The sequence below is a fragment of the Aptenodytes patagonicus genome, chromosome 3, assembly GCF_965638725.1.
Source record: "Aptenodytes patagonicus chromosome 3, bAptPat1.pri.cur, whole genome shotgun sequence".
Lineage (NCBI taxonomy): Eukaryota > Metazoa > Chordata > Aves > Sphenisciformes > Spheniscidae > Aptenodytes > Aptenodytes patagonicus.
Window position 1 is genome coordinate 71,285,059 of NC_134951.1, and position 16,707 is coordinate 71,301,765.

The window sequence follows — 16,707 nt, forward strand, 5'->3', positions numbered from 1 at the left end:
CTAACACCCAAGCACGCAAGCAATCTCAAATGCAAACGCACAGAAAGAAATGCTATACCACACATAATTACGAAACTAATCAACCTTCAAATGAAACACTGCATCTCTTTGCTCCTCAAGGTAAGATCAAACAAGTACACTGAGATTAAATTCAAGGATAAACTCCTTAAAGGCAGTCGATTTTCCTTTTTGTAGACTATTACGGACTTCTCTAGGAGAAAAGACAAAAAGGCTATTTGGGGAACAGACAACAGAGGGAACACATTACTAAATATTTTAAGAGTCTTCCATTAAGGGCAGATTCAAACTCACTACAGAAACAGATCATTACTGGTGGGGGGCTGGGGGAGGGGGGGAGAAGTCTAGTATGTTTTTAAAGATCTAATTATAGTTGAATGAGAAAAAATTCCACAACAACAGGGAAATACTCAGCTTGGGGGTGGAATGTCAGTATCTTCAACAAACAAATCATGAATTAAATAGGAAGAAGTGACATCTTTGCTATTTTCCAGAATCCAAAGTTACAGACAGTAAAGCTAAGATAAGTCACTGAGGCGTCTCTCTGCCCTGGCTAAAAATCTTTTTTTGACCTCTTGGCCAACTAAGTTGTTCCTGGCAGACTCCTTCCTCATATTAATGGATGTTCCTGATGGACGAATAGATCCATTCTACTCCTGAGGGACAAAAGCCGAACCAAACATGATATTCAGATGCTAAAACTAAGTTGAGTACCTAAAAAGATCTAGGTAACCGTGCCATCAAAAATGAAGACCTCCAACCACAAAAAATACACCTTGAAATCTACTCTGAAAGACAGAAGCCATGCTGAAGCAATGAGTAGAGAAAGTAAATCTGATCAGATCAAGGGAAGTCCAGGACAGCCAAAGCTGCAATGAGAAATGTTACGCTCTTGAAGAGGGGTTGAGAAGAGACAGACAGCACAGAGGAACGGCAGAAAATTCTAGTAAAGTCATGGTGGCTCAGCTGAATAGCTCACAGGAATGAACATACCTCTCCAGTTTTATAGCTGCCTTACTTACCTGTACGGAAACAAAACCTTAGGCATACTCAGACATTACAATAAACTCAAGTTCTTTGGATAACAGCCTCTGAATAGATACATTAAAAAAAGTAAGTGAATATAGACAGTCACCGTAAAAATCAAGCTTTTTTCCTCAGGAAGAAGTGTGAAGGGCTAAAAGCCTACTCTGCAGCCATCACAGAACTGCATTCACTGTGCTGTATTTACCATAGAGCAAGCGTGCACATTAGCAGATACTGAAGTAGCTGCCATGCCCATGATATTTTATGCCCAAGCTTTCTTCCTGGTAAATCATTACCTTACCATTGTGGTCCTGGGCACTCCTTTCACTCCTGAAGGAAGGCCCTCTTTTCTATTTGTATAACTTAAACATGTTTTTTCCTTAAAGAAATCCTCTAGGAAAAGCAAGAGTGAGATGGGCTAGACTTTAAGGGATAACCAGCCTTAAGGACTCACATACTAGAATGCTCCTGGGGATAAATACATGAAAGCAACAGGAGAGGACCTCCAGAAGCAGCTGACAAGGAGGCAGTAGCAATGCTGTCCAAGGAACCCATTTGTTCCTCAGCTGCTCCTGCCATCCTGCTTACTTCCAGAGAAAACCATCACTCAGCACCTCCACTCCCAGCCCCACTGCCCCCTTCACAAAGTAGTCCCTGCAAAGGAGCTGGACTTTGCCTGCTCACAAACCACATACAGCCAAGGTACACCCACCAGATGGTCCTTGCTTTCGGCAGGAAAAAAAACAAACCACCATTGGAAGAACCGAGTTACTACCATGAAGAGCAGAACAGTTAGGTTTTTGTTCTTTTCCCACTTCCAATCCCATTTCCTTACCTGTGAGGTTATTCACAGCCAAAGTGGACTAGAGGCTGTACTGCTTCTGCACAGTGCAGGCACAGGATTTCCATCTATTAACTCCTGATTCAGCTCAAAAAAAAGCCGTGTTGGAAGTACAGAATGGTCTTTTAGAAAGATACATAATTTACACAAACAAAGAATACTCAGTGATGGGACGAGGGGAGGGAAAAACCACATCTATTGTCACCTTCACTGCTTAAGGGAATTTTTTTTTTTTTTTTTTAAAGTTTGCTTAGTTTCAACTTTCAGCCACTACAAATCCCATAGACATTTATTCAATTGAGCGCTCTCAGGCTTCTGTTTGTTACCCACACCTGCACATGTAAATAGCAATCAAGTCACCTCTTTATATCCTTGTTTTCTCTTGAGCTGATTTCAATCCCTAATGGTTTCTTCTTGAAACACAGAAGAGAAATTTCAGACAGTTTTCCAAGCAGCAGTCACAGCAATGCCAGAAACGGAAGAAAGACTCCCTGTTCCTCTCTGCTGTTCTCTAGACATCCCAGGATCAGGCTACAAAGATTAAACAAGGCTTTATCCTTCCTTTTTAGGAAGAGCACTCTATTTTTGTTTGGGAACAGGGGACAGGGGTTTCCCTTGTTGCCTTTTTTTTTGGAGGAGGAGTTAAAGATATTACTGCATAAGGCTTTTCAGCTTACCACTTTCAGTGACAAATGCCAATGATTCCACCTTAAGGTGGAATAAGTGCTCAGTGAACGATAAACAAACAAACAAAAAAACAGAAAGGAAACTATATACTGCAATAAGCCCCATGCTGTGGCGAAGGGGATCGTGCAACATATGCATGCCACTGCAACTGTGCAAGCAAGTAAGTAGAAAACACTCGTAGGAGAGCTGACAAGATTGTCACCATTAGCAAGTTAAATAATTCTTTATATAGTCAATGACAATACGAGACCTACAAGGCTACCTCACAAAACAAGAGGTCAAATGAAAAAAAGCTACAAGAAGAGGAGCATGCAAACACTGCAAATTGTGGAAAACTCTTTCAATAGTCAGATTTTGCCTGAGGGTATGGGTACAGACCATAGGTGAGGAGTGATCACAGTACTACAGTTTAACAACTTGCTGCCCGAGCCTTTGCATTCCACTGGGACACCCACAAAAAAGAGCTCGAGACAGCTCCATAATTGGAATTGGTACAAACACTATCATATGTTGGACAGTTATTTTTCACTATGTGAATGTGATTCATTTCAAAGCAAGCAAGCCACTGTTTCCAGTACTGTATGGGAGTCGCTGTCTGGTACTTTGGTTAAACAAGAATTGGTCACAAATTCCTGTTACCGGTCTGAATGCAATATTGTGATTGAGATGAGGGGGAAAAAAGAGTTGCTTTCAAATTACACGTAGCAATGGAAGATGTTATAGTGTCATTATCTGTAACAGGAACTAGAAGTTACTAATCATGAAAGCCAAACCAGCATAAAATGCTCTGGGTATTTTTTTTTTTTTCTTCTGAACAGTTCTAACCCACCAGTTTTGCTTGCATTTCTTTTTAGGTATCTTTCACACTATGAGCTTCTAGACATGACTTATGCACACATAGAGGCAACTTTACACTTAATCTTACAAACATATACATTTATGCAGAGTTAAGGTTTATTAGTCAAGGAAGCAATAATTTCCAAAATCCATAAACAATTGTAATTGTAACTTCCAAGGTGAACCTACCTGTGTATTTTATAAGGTAATTTAGCATACTGGTTTAACAGGACAAACTGGCCTCAACCAAACATGAGTGAGTCACATTTCCCATGACAATACTTCTACTTTACTGCACACACAGCAATGTCAGAGAATGGAAATGCTGTTACGGGAATGCAATAACATACATGTCAAAATTTCCACAGAAGTAGAATAGCGCACTCTTAATAAGAGCACTATATTTATTTTCTTCAATCTTAGCATTTATTGCTGCTCATAGCAGTTGGGGGGGGGAGTTATGGTATGCAAATTTAACAATGACAATTTGCCTTTCCAGCACTAAGTTGAAAAGATGTAAGTAAAGCTCTGGGAATAGCTTCTTTAGTGTCCTCCTTATGCATGTTCAACACATCTACACACCAAGTAACTTAAGTTGCCCGAGTTGCCTCAGCTCCTGCACACCAAACTAGGTGTTTTCACTACTATTTATTCATCCTGCCTATACAGAAGTCCCACTGTTTTCTGAAGGGAAACAGTTTTCTACACATAAGACAGTCCATTTGTTTTCATATCCTTCAACAACTGTGTAGCAGCTTATCTTTCTTCTGCTGAGAGAGAAACTATCCTGAGTGATTTCACACTTATCACTGGATAACAAAGTACAAACATGAGAGGTTTCTGTTAGTTGCCTCCTCTACCTACTCATGGGCCCTTGCTGCTCTGCCCACAACGTAACTGAAGACATGAAATGTGGATTCACTGAGGTCACACTGGAATTAACTGACAAGTCTGCAATTCACAAAAATGCGAACTCTCAGGATACTTATTTTATACAGAACTAAGAAGAGCTGTACAGTCATCTTCATACAGAAGTAGACTTGGCAGCAATTAGAGAATCAACGTCAAGAAAAGGGAACAAACTCCTCTACAAACGCAACTTATGGTTAGCTACAAGAACTATTTTTATATCTTAAATACTGTGAAGCCACAGCTACAGCTCTTACGTCAACATAGCTGGTGATCTGCCCTGAAACAGACAGGCAGTGCTCCACTTCAATTTCATTTATACATTTTTAATACTAGTTTTCTATTCTCCAGAAAGCGGGGGGGGGTAAGACTAGACTTTAAGCTCTACAGGGAAGGGAGGAGAAACCATACAGACTAAAATATATAGTGCACTGAAATTTATAGCATTTCTATCCTGTGTTCAAACATGCATGTTACACAGGTTGTAAATAGCTGGACTACATTATGGTTAATTGTACATACAGTTTGTTTACAGACCACTAATGAGACTACTGTACAGATAAAAAAGGTTTAGCTTCTTAATAAAAAGAGAACTGGTTTGGGCCAATATAGTTGTAATTTAGATTTAATTTAGATGAAATCTAAATAACTCAGATAAATACTATTATTAAAATGGAAAGCTGATATTTGTTCACAACTTTTAAAGCATTAAGTTAGATAAATGAAAAACCACCACAAAAGTTGTGGTTCAGAATGGAGAAAGATCATCACTGTTAAAACAGCAGTTTCTGAACCTGGAACACGTGCAAAATAAATGCAAGTACATCTGTGACTTGAGAAGCACTAGTCTTGATCACCAAAAAAAACCCAAACCCAAAAAACCAAAAACCACCAACTAGTTGGAGGAGACTACTCGGAATGAATTTTACATTAATGCTTGTTTTTCCATACATACTTTAATTATGAAGGCTCCAAAGGCCACCAAGCTAACAACCTCTTGGTCAACTGCAATGAGAAACACTATTTAAAATTGTGAAACGGGATATCCATTGTTGCTACAGCTCCTGGAAGCAACTCAGCATCAAAGAAATAAAAGAGAAAAATATACCACTCATTTTTCATCAGAAATGAGAAATTTTGTGTTCAGTGTATTTCAAGATGTTTATTTGGTTTAACCTGCCATAATTTATATTCATTTCAGTGCCGTTATTGCCAGTGTTATTCTATACCGGAAGAGTTTACAGGTAACTTACTTTAATATATATATGCAATTCTAACAAATAGAAAAAACGTAAGTGCTGATATACTTACTCACTGGTTGTTTCAAATGACAGTCTAAAATTAGCAACCTGCATTGCCACTCAGAGTAACAGTGGATTGACAGAGATTTCTCATTCCCTTTGCTTCCTCTGTCCAAGGGCTACAAGGTCAAAACAGCATGAGACCCATACAAAAGCCATGCAACTGCCTCCATCTTTGGCAACTAAGGGTTACTTAAACTGTATTTTGTTGAATAATTTTTAAAGGCTTTTCAGACATTAAACCAGAAATGCTATGGGCAGATGTAACATTAAATTATCCTACCTGCTTTTCTTCTTCTGAGTGTGAAAATAGTCACATTGAGTAATTTTTTTCCCTTGTTTGTGTATGATTAGCTTCATTGCTTCCTCTGATTGCTTTCATCTCCCCAATATCTTCTACAGGTAGCTCTTTAAAAGAGCAGCTGCAAGCTTTACCAAGGCAGCTATGGCTGGGACACTAGTGATGCAAGGAATGAGTTGGGGAAGAGCGAACTGCCGAGGGTTGTGCAGAATTCTTCTCTTCTCCTTAAGAAGTACCTCTGTGCCCCTTTTCTTACTGTCACTTTACATCCGTGGCAAACCCAGGTAAGGTACAACAAAGTGTTGCTGTGGTCATTGTCTCTTTCTCAGTGAAGAAAAGGAAGTAAGAGCAGCTGCTTTTAGTTATTGCTTATTAATTACTTTCAGGAGATTGTTTACTGCACAACAACAAAAAACCTTCTTGGAAAAGGACAGACAGAGAGTAGGGCAGTGTTTGAGCTGATGATGTTTTCTTAACACCAAGAAGTTATGGATTCCAGAGTAGGAAACCAAAAGCCTCTTGTTTGCCTGGAAAGCAAAAAGGGATGGGTGTAGACAGAGGGAGGAAGTAAGTTTTATTTTGAGAGAGAGATATGCATGCATAGAAACTGATCTGGGAAAACCGTAATGATTTAGGGCTCTGTATTACATGCAGCATTGCTAGTCAAGAAAAGCAGTCATCCCCCCAGACCTATCAGGGCATACGAAGATATGCCAGAAAAAATATAATGTATAAAGCTAAAAAATAAGTTTGTTGGATTTTTTTTTTAAGCCCTGTCAGAAGCACATTGCCATTTGAGATATATTTCTAAACTGAGAGGCTAACCAGTTCCGAACTTCAAAAATAAAACCAAAACAGAAAAAAAGAGTTAGAGACAAAGTTTGCATTCAAATATAACTGGTTATACTGGTTTTGGCTAGGATGGAGTTAATTTTCTTCAAAGTAGCTGGTCTGGTGCTATGTTTTGGATCTGTGACCAAAACAGTGTTGATAACACAGGGATGTTTTAGTTATTGCTGAACAGTACTTGCACAGTGTCAAGGCCTTCTGTTTCTCACTCTGCCCCACCAGCGAGGAGGCTGGGGGTGCACAGGAAGCTGGGAGGGGACACAGCCGGGACAGCTGACCCCAACTGACCACAGGGATATTCCACACCATATGACATCATGGTCAGCAATAAGCGCTACGGGAAAGAAGGAGAAAGGGGAGATGTTTGGAGTCATGGTGTTTGTCTTCCCAAGTAACCATTAAGCGTGATGGAGCCCTGCTTTCCTGGGGACAGCTAAAGACCAGCCTGTCGATGGGAAGTAGTGAATGAATTCCTTATTTTGCTTTGCTTGCATGTACAGCTTTTGTTTTACCTGTTAAACTGTCTTTATCCCAACCCACGAGTTCCCACACTTTGACCCTTCTGATTGTCTCCTCCATCCCACTGGGGGGGAGTGAGTGAGCAGCTGGGTGGGGCTGAGCTGCCGGCCGGGGTTAAACCACTGTGGTTTAACTGGTCTCTTAAAAAGAAAACCAAAAAAACCCCCACACTCACACATTGCAAGTCAGCCAGATCTATTATTTTTAGTAAGGCTCGGTACTGAAAGACTATGCGACAACCTGTTTTTTTTTTACTTACTGTTAGAAGAATGGAAGGAATTCTAAGAATTAAAACATCTTTTGACTTATTGAAATTGGGGGGTGGGAGTCTTGTGTAATTATGTGTATGTTAAAGTGACTTAATGTTTACAGAAAATAATTTCTTCAATACAGTAGTAGTAAGAAAAATCCCAAAACATCCTGTTTATTTAGAAGTGCTTTTATAAAGTCTTCTTGGAATACACTTGTGTCCCCCCCCATGCTACTGTGAAATATGATAGCATAAAATGTCAGCATTTAGGAACACTGCTATTTCTTTCTTATTCAGTCCACCAGACTACATCTATGAACATTTTAGTTCCCACTACCATGCCACCTCCAGCATCGATTCTCTTTACATTGACACCTAATTCGTCATTTTTCTTTGCTCTCCATAGCCTGAACACACAAGTTTCATTTAAGATGAAGTGCTTTGTATATTGACCTAGTCATTCATTAAGGCACTTGAAAAGAGTAAGTCAATTGCTTGCAACTGTGCATCGGAACACAGATCAATCCAAAGTGCCTGAGCAAACTCATGTTAAACAATGTAAATGTTATCATAACCAACTGCAGAGTAATACATCCAGGAAGAAGGGTCATACCCACAAAGTAGAAGAACATATTCTTATAGGCAGTGGTTCTAAAAAAGAAGCCAGTATGCAGGGGATGAGCAACTCAGTATAAGCTCCTGATGCAATATTACCGGAATCAATGCAATCTTTCGCTATATCAGGCTTTTCTACACCAGAACAGCAACATCAAACCTGTTTGACACCATGCGATGCACACAGGAGCAACGCACACATTTTACAGACAAGTCACAAGATCAAAGAGACTGCAGAAGAAAGCTATGGGGGGTTTTTTTGCAGGCAGGAAAAGTGTCTTACACCAGACAGATAGAACAAACAGATAGAATTTCTTAATCGAGAGGACAGTTAGCCATAGAATTTTTGCAGGGAGAAAATACCATGCTCTAGAGAGCTCTCTGATATGTGAGAAAGGCCTAACAGCCGAAAGTGGAAGCCAGACTGCTTAGTATACAAATTAAATTCCTATTAGCGATAAGCCACTGGAACAAACTACCAGATGTATGTCAGAAGCTGAAGAAACCAGCCTTCATCTGCTATTTTTCTAGAAAATACATATAACTAAACTGCAGTTACTGAAGTCGGTTAAAGAAAAAAAAAAAACTTGAGAAAATGGAAATAACTTATGATGTAAAATCCTGACCATGCAAAACAGTATGGTTCCTGCTATGAAAAAACAGGAAAACAAAAGACCCAAACACACTAGCCTGAGTGAATTTGCTTCCCCCGCATCTTGCATGGCCTTGGCTGCATCCAAGTGCATAGTCTCCTCTTCTCTCTCTCTCCTATTAATGTTAGCAGTAGAGTTTTACTATAATACACTAGGGAGAACCAGGGTACCAAACTCTCTCACACAGCATTTGAAGGATAATGGAGAGGAATAGGACACTTAGAGGAATAAGGCACTGAAATATATGAGATAAGCTGTTTGCCTGAAGTTACTCCTTTCCAAAATTTGTTACGGAGAAGCTGCAATTTGTATGGATTACAGGGCCAGTATATTGCTGATCCTGTGTAAACTGTATTGTAAAGTGACCACATTTTCAAGGTTTTCCCTCCTCTGGAAATGCAACTTCCAAAACTAGATTGCCACAGTAATTCTCTATTATTTAGGATATAATAGATTTCTTTATTTTAACCTTTCCTCCTATATAGGCAAGGCCTTTTTTCTTCCCTTCTACAGGCACAAGTACCTTGTGTTAAGCACAGATCAACCTCTGATAGATGCCTCTACCACCATTCAAAATACTGTATATTTGTTTTGTTAGTAAGCAATTCTTCCTAGGTCAAATTAAGTGATATGTTTCTTTTTCTTCAGAAGAGGAACAGTATTTGGATTTGACAGAAGTAGCTGCTACAAATATTTCAAGCTTACCCAGAAGTGAAGTTTGGCTAGAAACTCTATAGAAAGAAAAACTGGGGCAAGGATAAGAGACACAGCAGAAGAAATGAGGTTCCCACTCTACCTTCAAAATTACTGTTAAGTTTTACTGAGGGGAAAATGAACCTATAATCAATGCTTTCGGCTCAGTCTGACATGAGAAATTAATGAGGCATTTCAAGAGTTCTGTGTTTAATCTAAATATTAACTGGGCATCAATAAAAAAATTAGTGATAAATAGTGAAATAGTCACAGTGAGGTCTGGAGTTCTCACTATACGTGTGATCACAGAATCACAATACTGGCATTGTCCAGCTGAATACAAGGAGGCACAAATCAAACACTATACAGTCAATAAACTGTTACATTCACTGTTATACAAAAGTGCCCCATGTACAGTTTTCAAGAGATCTCACCATGTCCAAGTCCTGTGTCGCACGTTACAATTAAGAAAACTAATAACTGATATTTAACTGATCCACAAACCAGGTTTGTGTCCCCAGCTGCTACAATGAGTAAAGCATTTACTTTCCAACACATGAGACCTTTGAATGCTGCTGTTGGGAAAAGCAGATTTTGTTCTTCTGTTGACCTGTGGACTTTGAAATGTTTAACTGTTCCTACATGTGGGACATGCAGCAGTCTGTAAACCATAACAAGCAGCTTGTGTTTAAGATATGTCTTCAGATATCTAACCTGAGACTAAATACTTGCTGCTTAATGAACTGACATGCTGGGCAAAAAGCAATGAATAAAAGGAGGGGAAAAAAGAAAAAAAAAAAACAAACAACATTCTTCCAGCAAAACCAAAGTCAGCCTCTTCTCCAACTGACTAGGACAATGCATGAATTTGCTTCGTCTTTTTTAATCAAAGAAACAACTCTTACTCAAATTCTGAAAAAGATAAATATCCATTCACTCTGGCTGATGATACACGGATCACCCAATTGTAGTAGATGTTTTAAAGAAAGTAGTAAGTTACAGTTCCTTAAAAAGGTTAGCACACTAACACAAGGAACTTGAAAATAAAGTAAATTTGCTAAGAATGCATTTATACAGAACTGAGGTACAAACAGAGATCGAGGTAGTCAGATTTATATGACTGCAGGCTGGAAAGAATAAAAATGCTCTATTTTTGAAAGTGTTAGAATACTAATTTTTCCAGCAGGGACAGTAGCTGAACAGGTACCCATATCATTAATATTCAAGAAAAGCGCTCCCTAACAAAAACACAGTTACTTTAATTGGTACTTTTATGAGGGTTCACAAATATGGTACAGCACAACTGAAGAGTGCAAGCAGTTATGTCAACAGAACCTGCCATGCCCACTGTGCCTGAAAAACCTGGAGACATACCTGATTACTGCTTTTTGCAGCAGAGTTGGTCTGAGCTGTATTTGAAGAAAGGGAATCAAAAAAGGCTTGGTCAGCTAATGAGTTACCGCAGCTAATTCCATCTTTTGCACCTTCGGTTATAATCTGAAATGGAAAAAGTTGCAAAAGATTTTTCATGCTTCCATTAATCAAATTGTGCTGTTCATCATATATAATCACCCTAACATTCATGTCACTAGATGTTAAGATAGTTGCATATACCCTTTTTGAATTCAAATTGAATAGTACCTTTTACAAGAAGTTGATGTGAGAATCTGGAGGATTTACTTCCACAACAGATGGAACTGGTTTGCATTATCACAGCGTAACACGCAAGACTGTTGTGGCAGTGGACACCTCGCTATAAATTCATTGGGGATTAACAAGGTTGTTAACATTACTGCTTGGGGACTGGGATCTCAGTACTCGGAGGATCAGTTTGGGACAGCAAGTTTGGAGAGCCAAAAGCTACTAGACCATGAGCTAGCCAACTGAAGACAAAAGACAAGGTTATGTGAACAAGCATCCTCCCCTCACCCTCCCCCCTTTCTTTTTTTTTTTTTTTAAATTAAACACAGCCCTGGTGAAGGAAGGCACACGCCTTAAGAGGAGGCTGCAGGAATTACAGCTAGAGTCTTCACCTAACTGGCAACCTGCAGACATACAGACACTGGGCCCTCCAAGAGTGAACTGGATTCCAGTCTTGATCCCCATTCCATCCCCACCCCCATACCACCAGTCTTTAAACAAACAGCAGATCAACACACACTGAAGAGGCAGCAAAGGCCCTGAGGAAAAAGATGAGCTGAGTAGTCCCTGGCTTTGGGATCCCATATCCTGAGCCCCAGAAATGGGGTTCCATTCCAGAGATTCAGCCACAGCAACACCAGAGTAAACTTGCATTACTCATTTCACTTCCATATATGTATCTTCAGACAGGAAAACAAAACAATTATTGGATCATGAGACCCCCAAAACCAGAAGCAGACTCAAAATAGCTCACGTTCTGCAGATCACTAGTATTTACTATAGACAACCTCCTGTTGCATTTCTTGGGAAACCACTAAGAAGCACAGTAGCTTTGCATGGCATGTTTGCACTGGTCTCCAGAGCCAGCTACAGTTCCTACAATAAGATTATATATTCCCAGCTCTAACACTGGAAGTTTTATGTTTGAGCATTACAGTCTGATCAGTGAACCAGAGGATGGCCTTTTCAGTAGTTCTGCTTTCTTAGTGCAGAGCAGTGATAGTAGTCACTTACCTCAACATAATCTGTTGGAACGAGTCCTCTCTCGCCTTGGCTGTTTTTTCCTTCTAACCAGCCTCCACCGACATCCTAAAAGAAGTAATAATATAGAAATAGTTTTGCTAGATGGATCTCACAGCACGCTTTAAACAGCTCAGGAGGAAGCACTGTCTTGCTTCCAAATGCAATGTTCGAAATACAGTTATGACTGTATGACCGTGAACAAACTCGCTTAAATCTGCTGAAGCAGCAGATACTCATTTAAACAGAATACAGACTGTGCTTGTTTCACACAGCAATTGTGGACTTCAAATTTAACAAGCATGAGGGGAAAAAGGTTGATTTTCAGCACTTTTGATCATTTATGAAGCCACAGTCAATTGTCTGGACACAGACTGCATCAAAACACAGCTATTGGTATGCTATTTCCAAAGCATTAATTTTATTCAACAGATTACAAAGAAACAAGACTCAAGGAATTAAGCTATTGGTAATACCTGTAAAATCTCTGCTTCACTTACTGAAGGTGCAGAGGTGTGTGATGAGTGGGAGCTATAACCCACAAGAATATTAAGGATAATCTCAAGGTTAAGAGAGGCACATGCCATGCAAGATCTGGAGACACTCTTTCTAGTTTACATTTAATTTCAGAGGCAGATCTCATGCTATTAGTTTGGAAGGAGCTAACACAGTTCAGCTCTGATCTCAGTGGGGCATCCTGTTATTGTTTGGTTTTTTAACAGCATATTCTACATACACTAAGAAACCTCTGCAGTTAAGCAAAGTCAATTCCAGGACAACATTATCTGCAGTAAGCCAGTTCTGTTTTAAATCAAGCTGTTCCTTGAACACATAGATACATGTCAAGCTAATTCACAGCTGAAAATTGGAATCACATATGCTAGACAGCAATTATTGAAATTCAGGTTTTCTTAATTTGCTTTTTAATGATGTATTTGTTTATTCACCATTTTGTTCTTTCACTTGGAAGTTTTATGTATCCTGCATATAGTAAGGAGAAGCCCTTGTTCCTATGTTTCCTATACAACCAGATAAATAAAACCTGGCATCAAGATGAGGCAGGTTTTGTTTATATGTGTTTTAAAAGGAAAGTCTACTCACTGAGCCATATCACTACACAAAAATCAAAAACGGAATCAACTAACTCCTACCTTGTTACCAAGGGTAAGAATTATACAGGACAATAAAAGCACACTCAAATTCAAACTGTACACACAAATCAAATGTCAGTGCTCATAAGTACTATTAATATAAGAACAACTCCTTGATATTATTAGCATAGTATTTTCACCACTCCTTTCCTGTACCTTGTCCATATTGCTTTAACCATGAAAGGACACACAAATTTAGTAACAAATTTTGTGGCAAGTTCTTTGAACAAACTTGGAATGCTGAAGTCATTGATTAAAAAACTCAAAACGGAGAAGGGAGTTGGCGTGTCAGATTTAAATGCAAGTGGCAAGCACCTGAAAGATTACATACACACAAAATGTGGAACATTAGGCACACAAAAAAGACAACACATTCAGATGTAAAGGGTATCACCATAATTAGCTCCTTCCTCTGCCTTGGCACTCAGCCCTATTTAGAGGGGAACAAAGCTGAGCAGATTCCTAAGCATGTAGGCACAAGCGGAGAAGGCCCCTGTCTCCAAAACCGCTCATTGCATTTGTTTCCACAAAATTATTAGAAAATTCTTTGTATTTAGTTTATTTGCTACTTCTTCAAGGGAGGGTAGCCAGGGCTTTCAGATGTCACCTAGCACCTTTTTTCTTGCACCTGCTCAAAGTAGGCCAGGACAGTGCACTGAAGTCTTGATTCCATCTCGGTTTTCTTACCGGGTTGGTAATTACGATGATCTCCCCTTCACTGACAGTCAGCTCGTTGTTTCCAGGCTCAGCAGCAAAATCATACATAACACGAGCCTGTACATGAAAGAGAATATACCAGTGAGCCTTCCAGCTTATTCAGATTTCATGAAGGAAGTATCAGCACAACTCATTCTTAAGTAGCAGAAATACTAGGTAGCAAAAGGCTGGATGTACAAAGAGCAACTCAGCATGTAGGAAGCCAACATTTTCTAAATTTGACCTCCAAACTGAACACTAATGCAAACTTTACAAGATGAAAGACTCCTGCGGAGCTTGTTAGAGATCATCATCATTTTCCAGAAGGATTCACAGTTTAAGACTGGCTGTTCTCTGCCATGTCCAGAACTATTGGTACAACTTTTTCCAGGGGAAGAAGGAAAGGCTTCTAACTTTAGCAAACAAGCCAATTAATTTTTTTTTTTTTTTTTCCTTCCCCTACAAGACATATTCCAACTCCAATTCGGGTAAAGAGAACTGTTCCATAGAGCAAGCAATTCAGAAAAACAGGTTACTGCAGATATAAGTAACCACTACTGTACATAAAAAGTAATGTGTAAAATAATGTTTTGAGACTCTCTTTGTATACAGGAGGAACTATGCAAATGCACAAACAGTGAGAGTAGGCCTGTTACATATTGGCACAAGGGGGGAAGTAAAACAGAAACAACCTAATTTTTAAGTGTTTAGACGCACAAAGGCTTTGCTGTGTACTGACTCTGCTACTACACTACATAAAGAAATGTTACATTTGAAACACTGACAAAGTTGTCTGACATTTAAGGAACAGTTCTGCTTCTCTATACAAAGAATTGTGACATGGTCTAAGATTATATTCCCAAACATCTTTTCATTGCCTTTTATTAAATTCCTTTCCAACCTAAAAGGAGAGAAAGCTCTCAGGAATTACAAAGTGACTGTATTTATTTTCTCAAACTGTTGAAATGGCTGCAGGAGAAAACACATATTTTCCCCTTGAGTATTAAAGGAAGATCTAGGATCAAAGTTTTAGCTTTCCAGTTAAAGTGGCATATTAGATAAACTTTAAACCTGACCAAACAAGACAGCAATAAACCCTTTATCTAAGTTTTTCCCCTGAAATAAAACTCATCACACTAGTAGAATTTACAAAAGAAAAAAGCCTTATTATTTACACCTCAAGTCTTTGTTACCAGGTGCCCCAGAAGTAATTAATACATTATTTTATCTGATTGATGCCAATGCTGAAGCATCAATGAGCAGCAAAGCTAGGCTACAGGTCAGGAAAGCCAAACAGAGAAAGTACAGATTTTAACAGACAGTACTAACAGTTACAACAAAAAGCATTTCTTGAACAACTAAAACAAGAAGCTATAAACTCAATTCCGGGGGGGGGGGGGGGGGGGGGGGATCTTTAGTAGCTTGAAGTTTACGAGACAAGTAATTTCTAAGAGCAAAGTCATGGAGATTTGTGCTTGTAATATGAAGGCCTCTACAAGTGATAATGTAGTCATTGATTTACAGGCCTGAAATCCACAGAAGGGACAACTAGGAAGAGAAACATCTCCCTATCACGATACACCTGCTAAAAGATTTTAAAAAAATAATTAAACAAAATCAATACTCAGTATAGATTACATCATAGCCCTTATTTCTCCAGCTTGTACAGGATAAGAGCAGCAGAAAGTTTATTTCAGGAAACACACAAATTTCCCTAGCGCATCTTGAAAGAGAAGACTATTGTCTCATCCTCACCATCAATATATATGCTTTAGTTACCTCAGCTCATACAGAAGTGGGCTTTGTTCCTGCAGATTAAAAAAAACTAAATCCAAGAAAAACAATTTTATAATGGTGTTACTAATAACATCAGACACTGTGTACAGCAATGAAGTCCTTTTTGTACTTGGAGGTTGGGGGAGGAAAAAAAAAAAAAGAAGGAAAGAAAGAAAGAAAGAAACTGTTACTGCCATAAAGACGACAGTAAAATCATGATTTCTGTTGAAAGCAAGTTACGTGATAGGAAAAAACCACCAGAAAACAGACGTTCACCATCAAGCCTTGCCTGTCTCAAAATTGCAGGTTGTTATGATCCCCACCTAAATGTTCCTTCTTCTGACATAAAACCAGAAAAAACACAACTTCCCTCCCCCACATTTTAATTTCGTAAGTATCACGTGGAAAATACTTCTGGCTGGTCAACAGATACTTTACTTCAGTGTAAATAAAAACAGCGCAGAGAAAAAACACATATGTTGTAGTTCAGCTGACAAAGCTAATCCTGAACCACGTGCACAACAAATCAGACACTTGGTCTTCTCCAGTAGAGAAGCACAACATTGGAAAAACACACATGCCCCAAAGCACACTGAATGCTTCCTTGCATGGAAGCTTTTCCCTTAGAACAGAGACTTTCAGCACTTTCAGATTATGCCGTGCAAAACAAAGATGAATAGAAGAAAACTGTTTTCAATAATAACAGACTGCTTTCCTTCCAGAAAATCAGGCCTCCACGCAAATGTAAGAATAAGCTACCTTACTTTCCTTAAAAAGTAAACTGAAGAGAAGAAACACACCTTTTGAAATACAAGAACGTTTTAAGTAGGGGTGTAAGAAGTGCCACCCTCCAGGCCTCTCCCCTCAGCAGTAGTAGGTGAAGGTGTTGAACATGTCCCTCTTACAGCAGGTTACCAATACTTA

General features: G+C 39.1%; 1 protein-coding gene across 2 annotated transcripts in view; it reads right to left on the reverse strand.

The window, feature by feature from the left end:
* SNX9 (sorting nexin 9) overlaps nt 1–16,707 on the reverse strand; it is a 63,982-nt gene that overhangs the window by 30,472 nt on the left and 16,803 nt on the right. For both annotated transcript variants that reach the window (XM_076333789.1, XM_076333788.1), the window contains exons 2-4: nt 13,999–14,085; nt 12,155–12,229; nt 10,874–10,996 (exon numbers count right to left, since the gene is read on the reverse strand). In XM_076333789.1, coding sequence (XP_076189904.1) covers nt 10,874–10,996; nt 12,155–12,229; nt 13,999–14,085 — 285 coding nt within the window. The remainder of the gene's footprint in view (nt 1–10,873; nt 10,997–12,154; nt 12,230–13,998; nt 14,086–16,707) is intronic.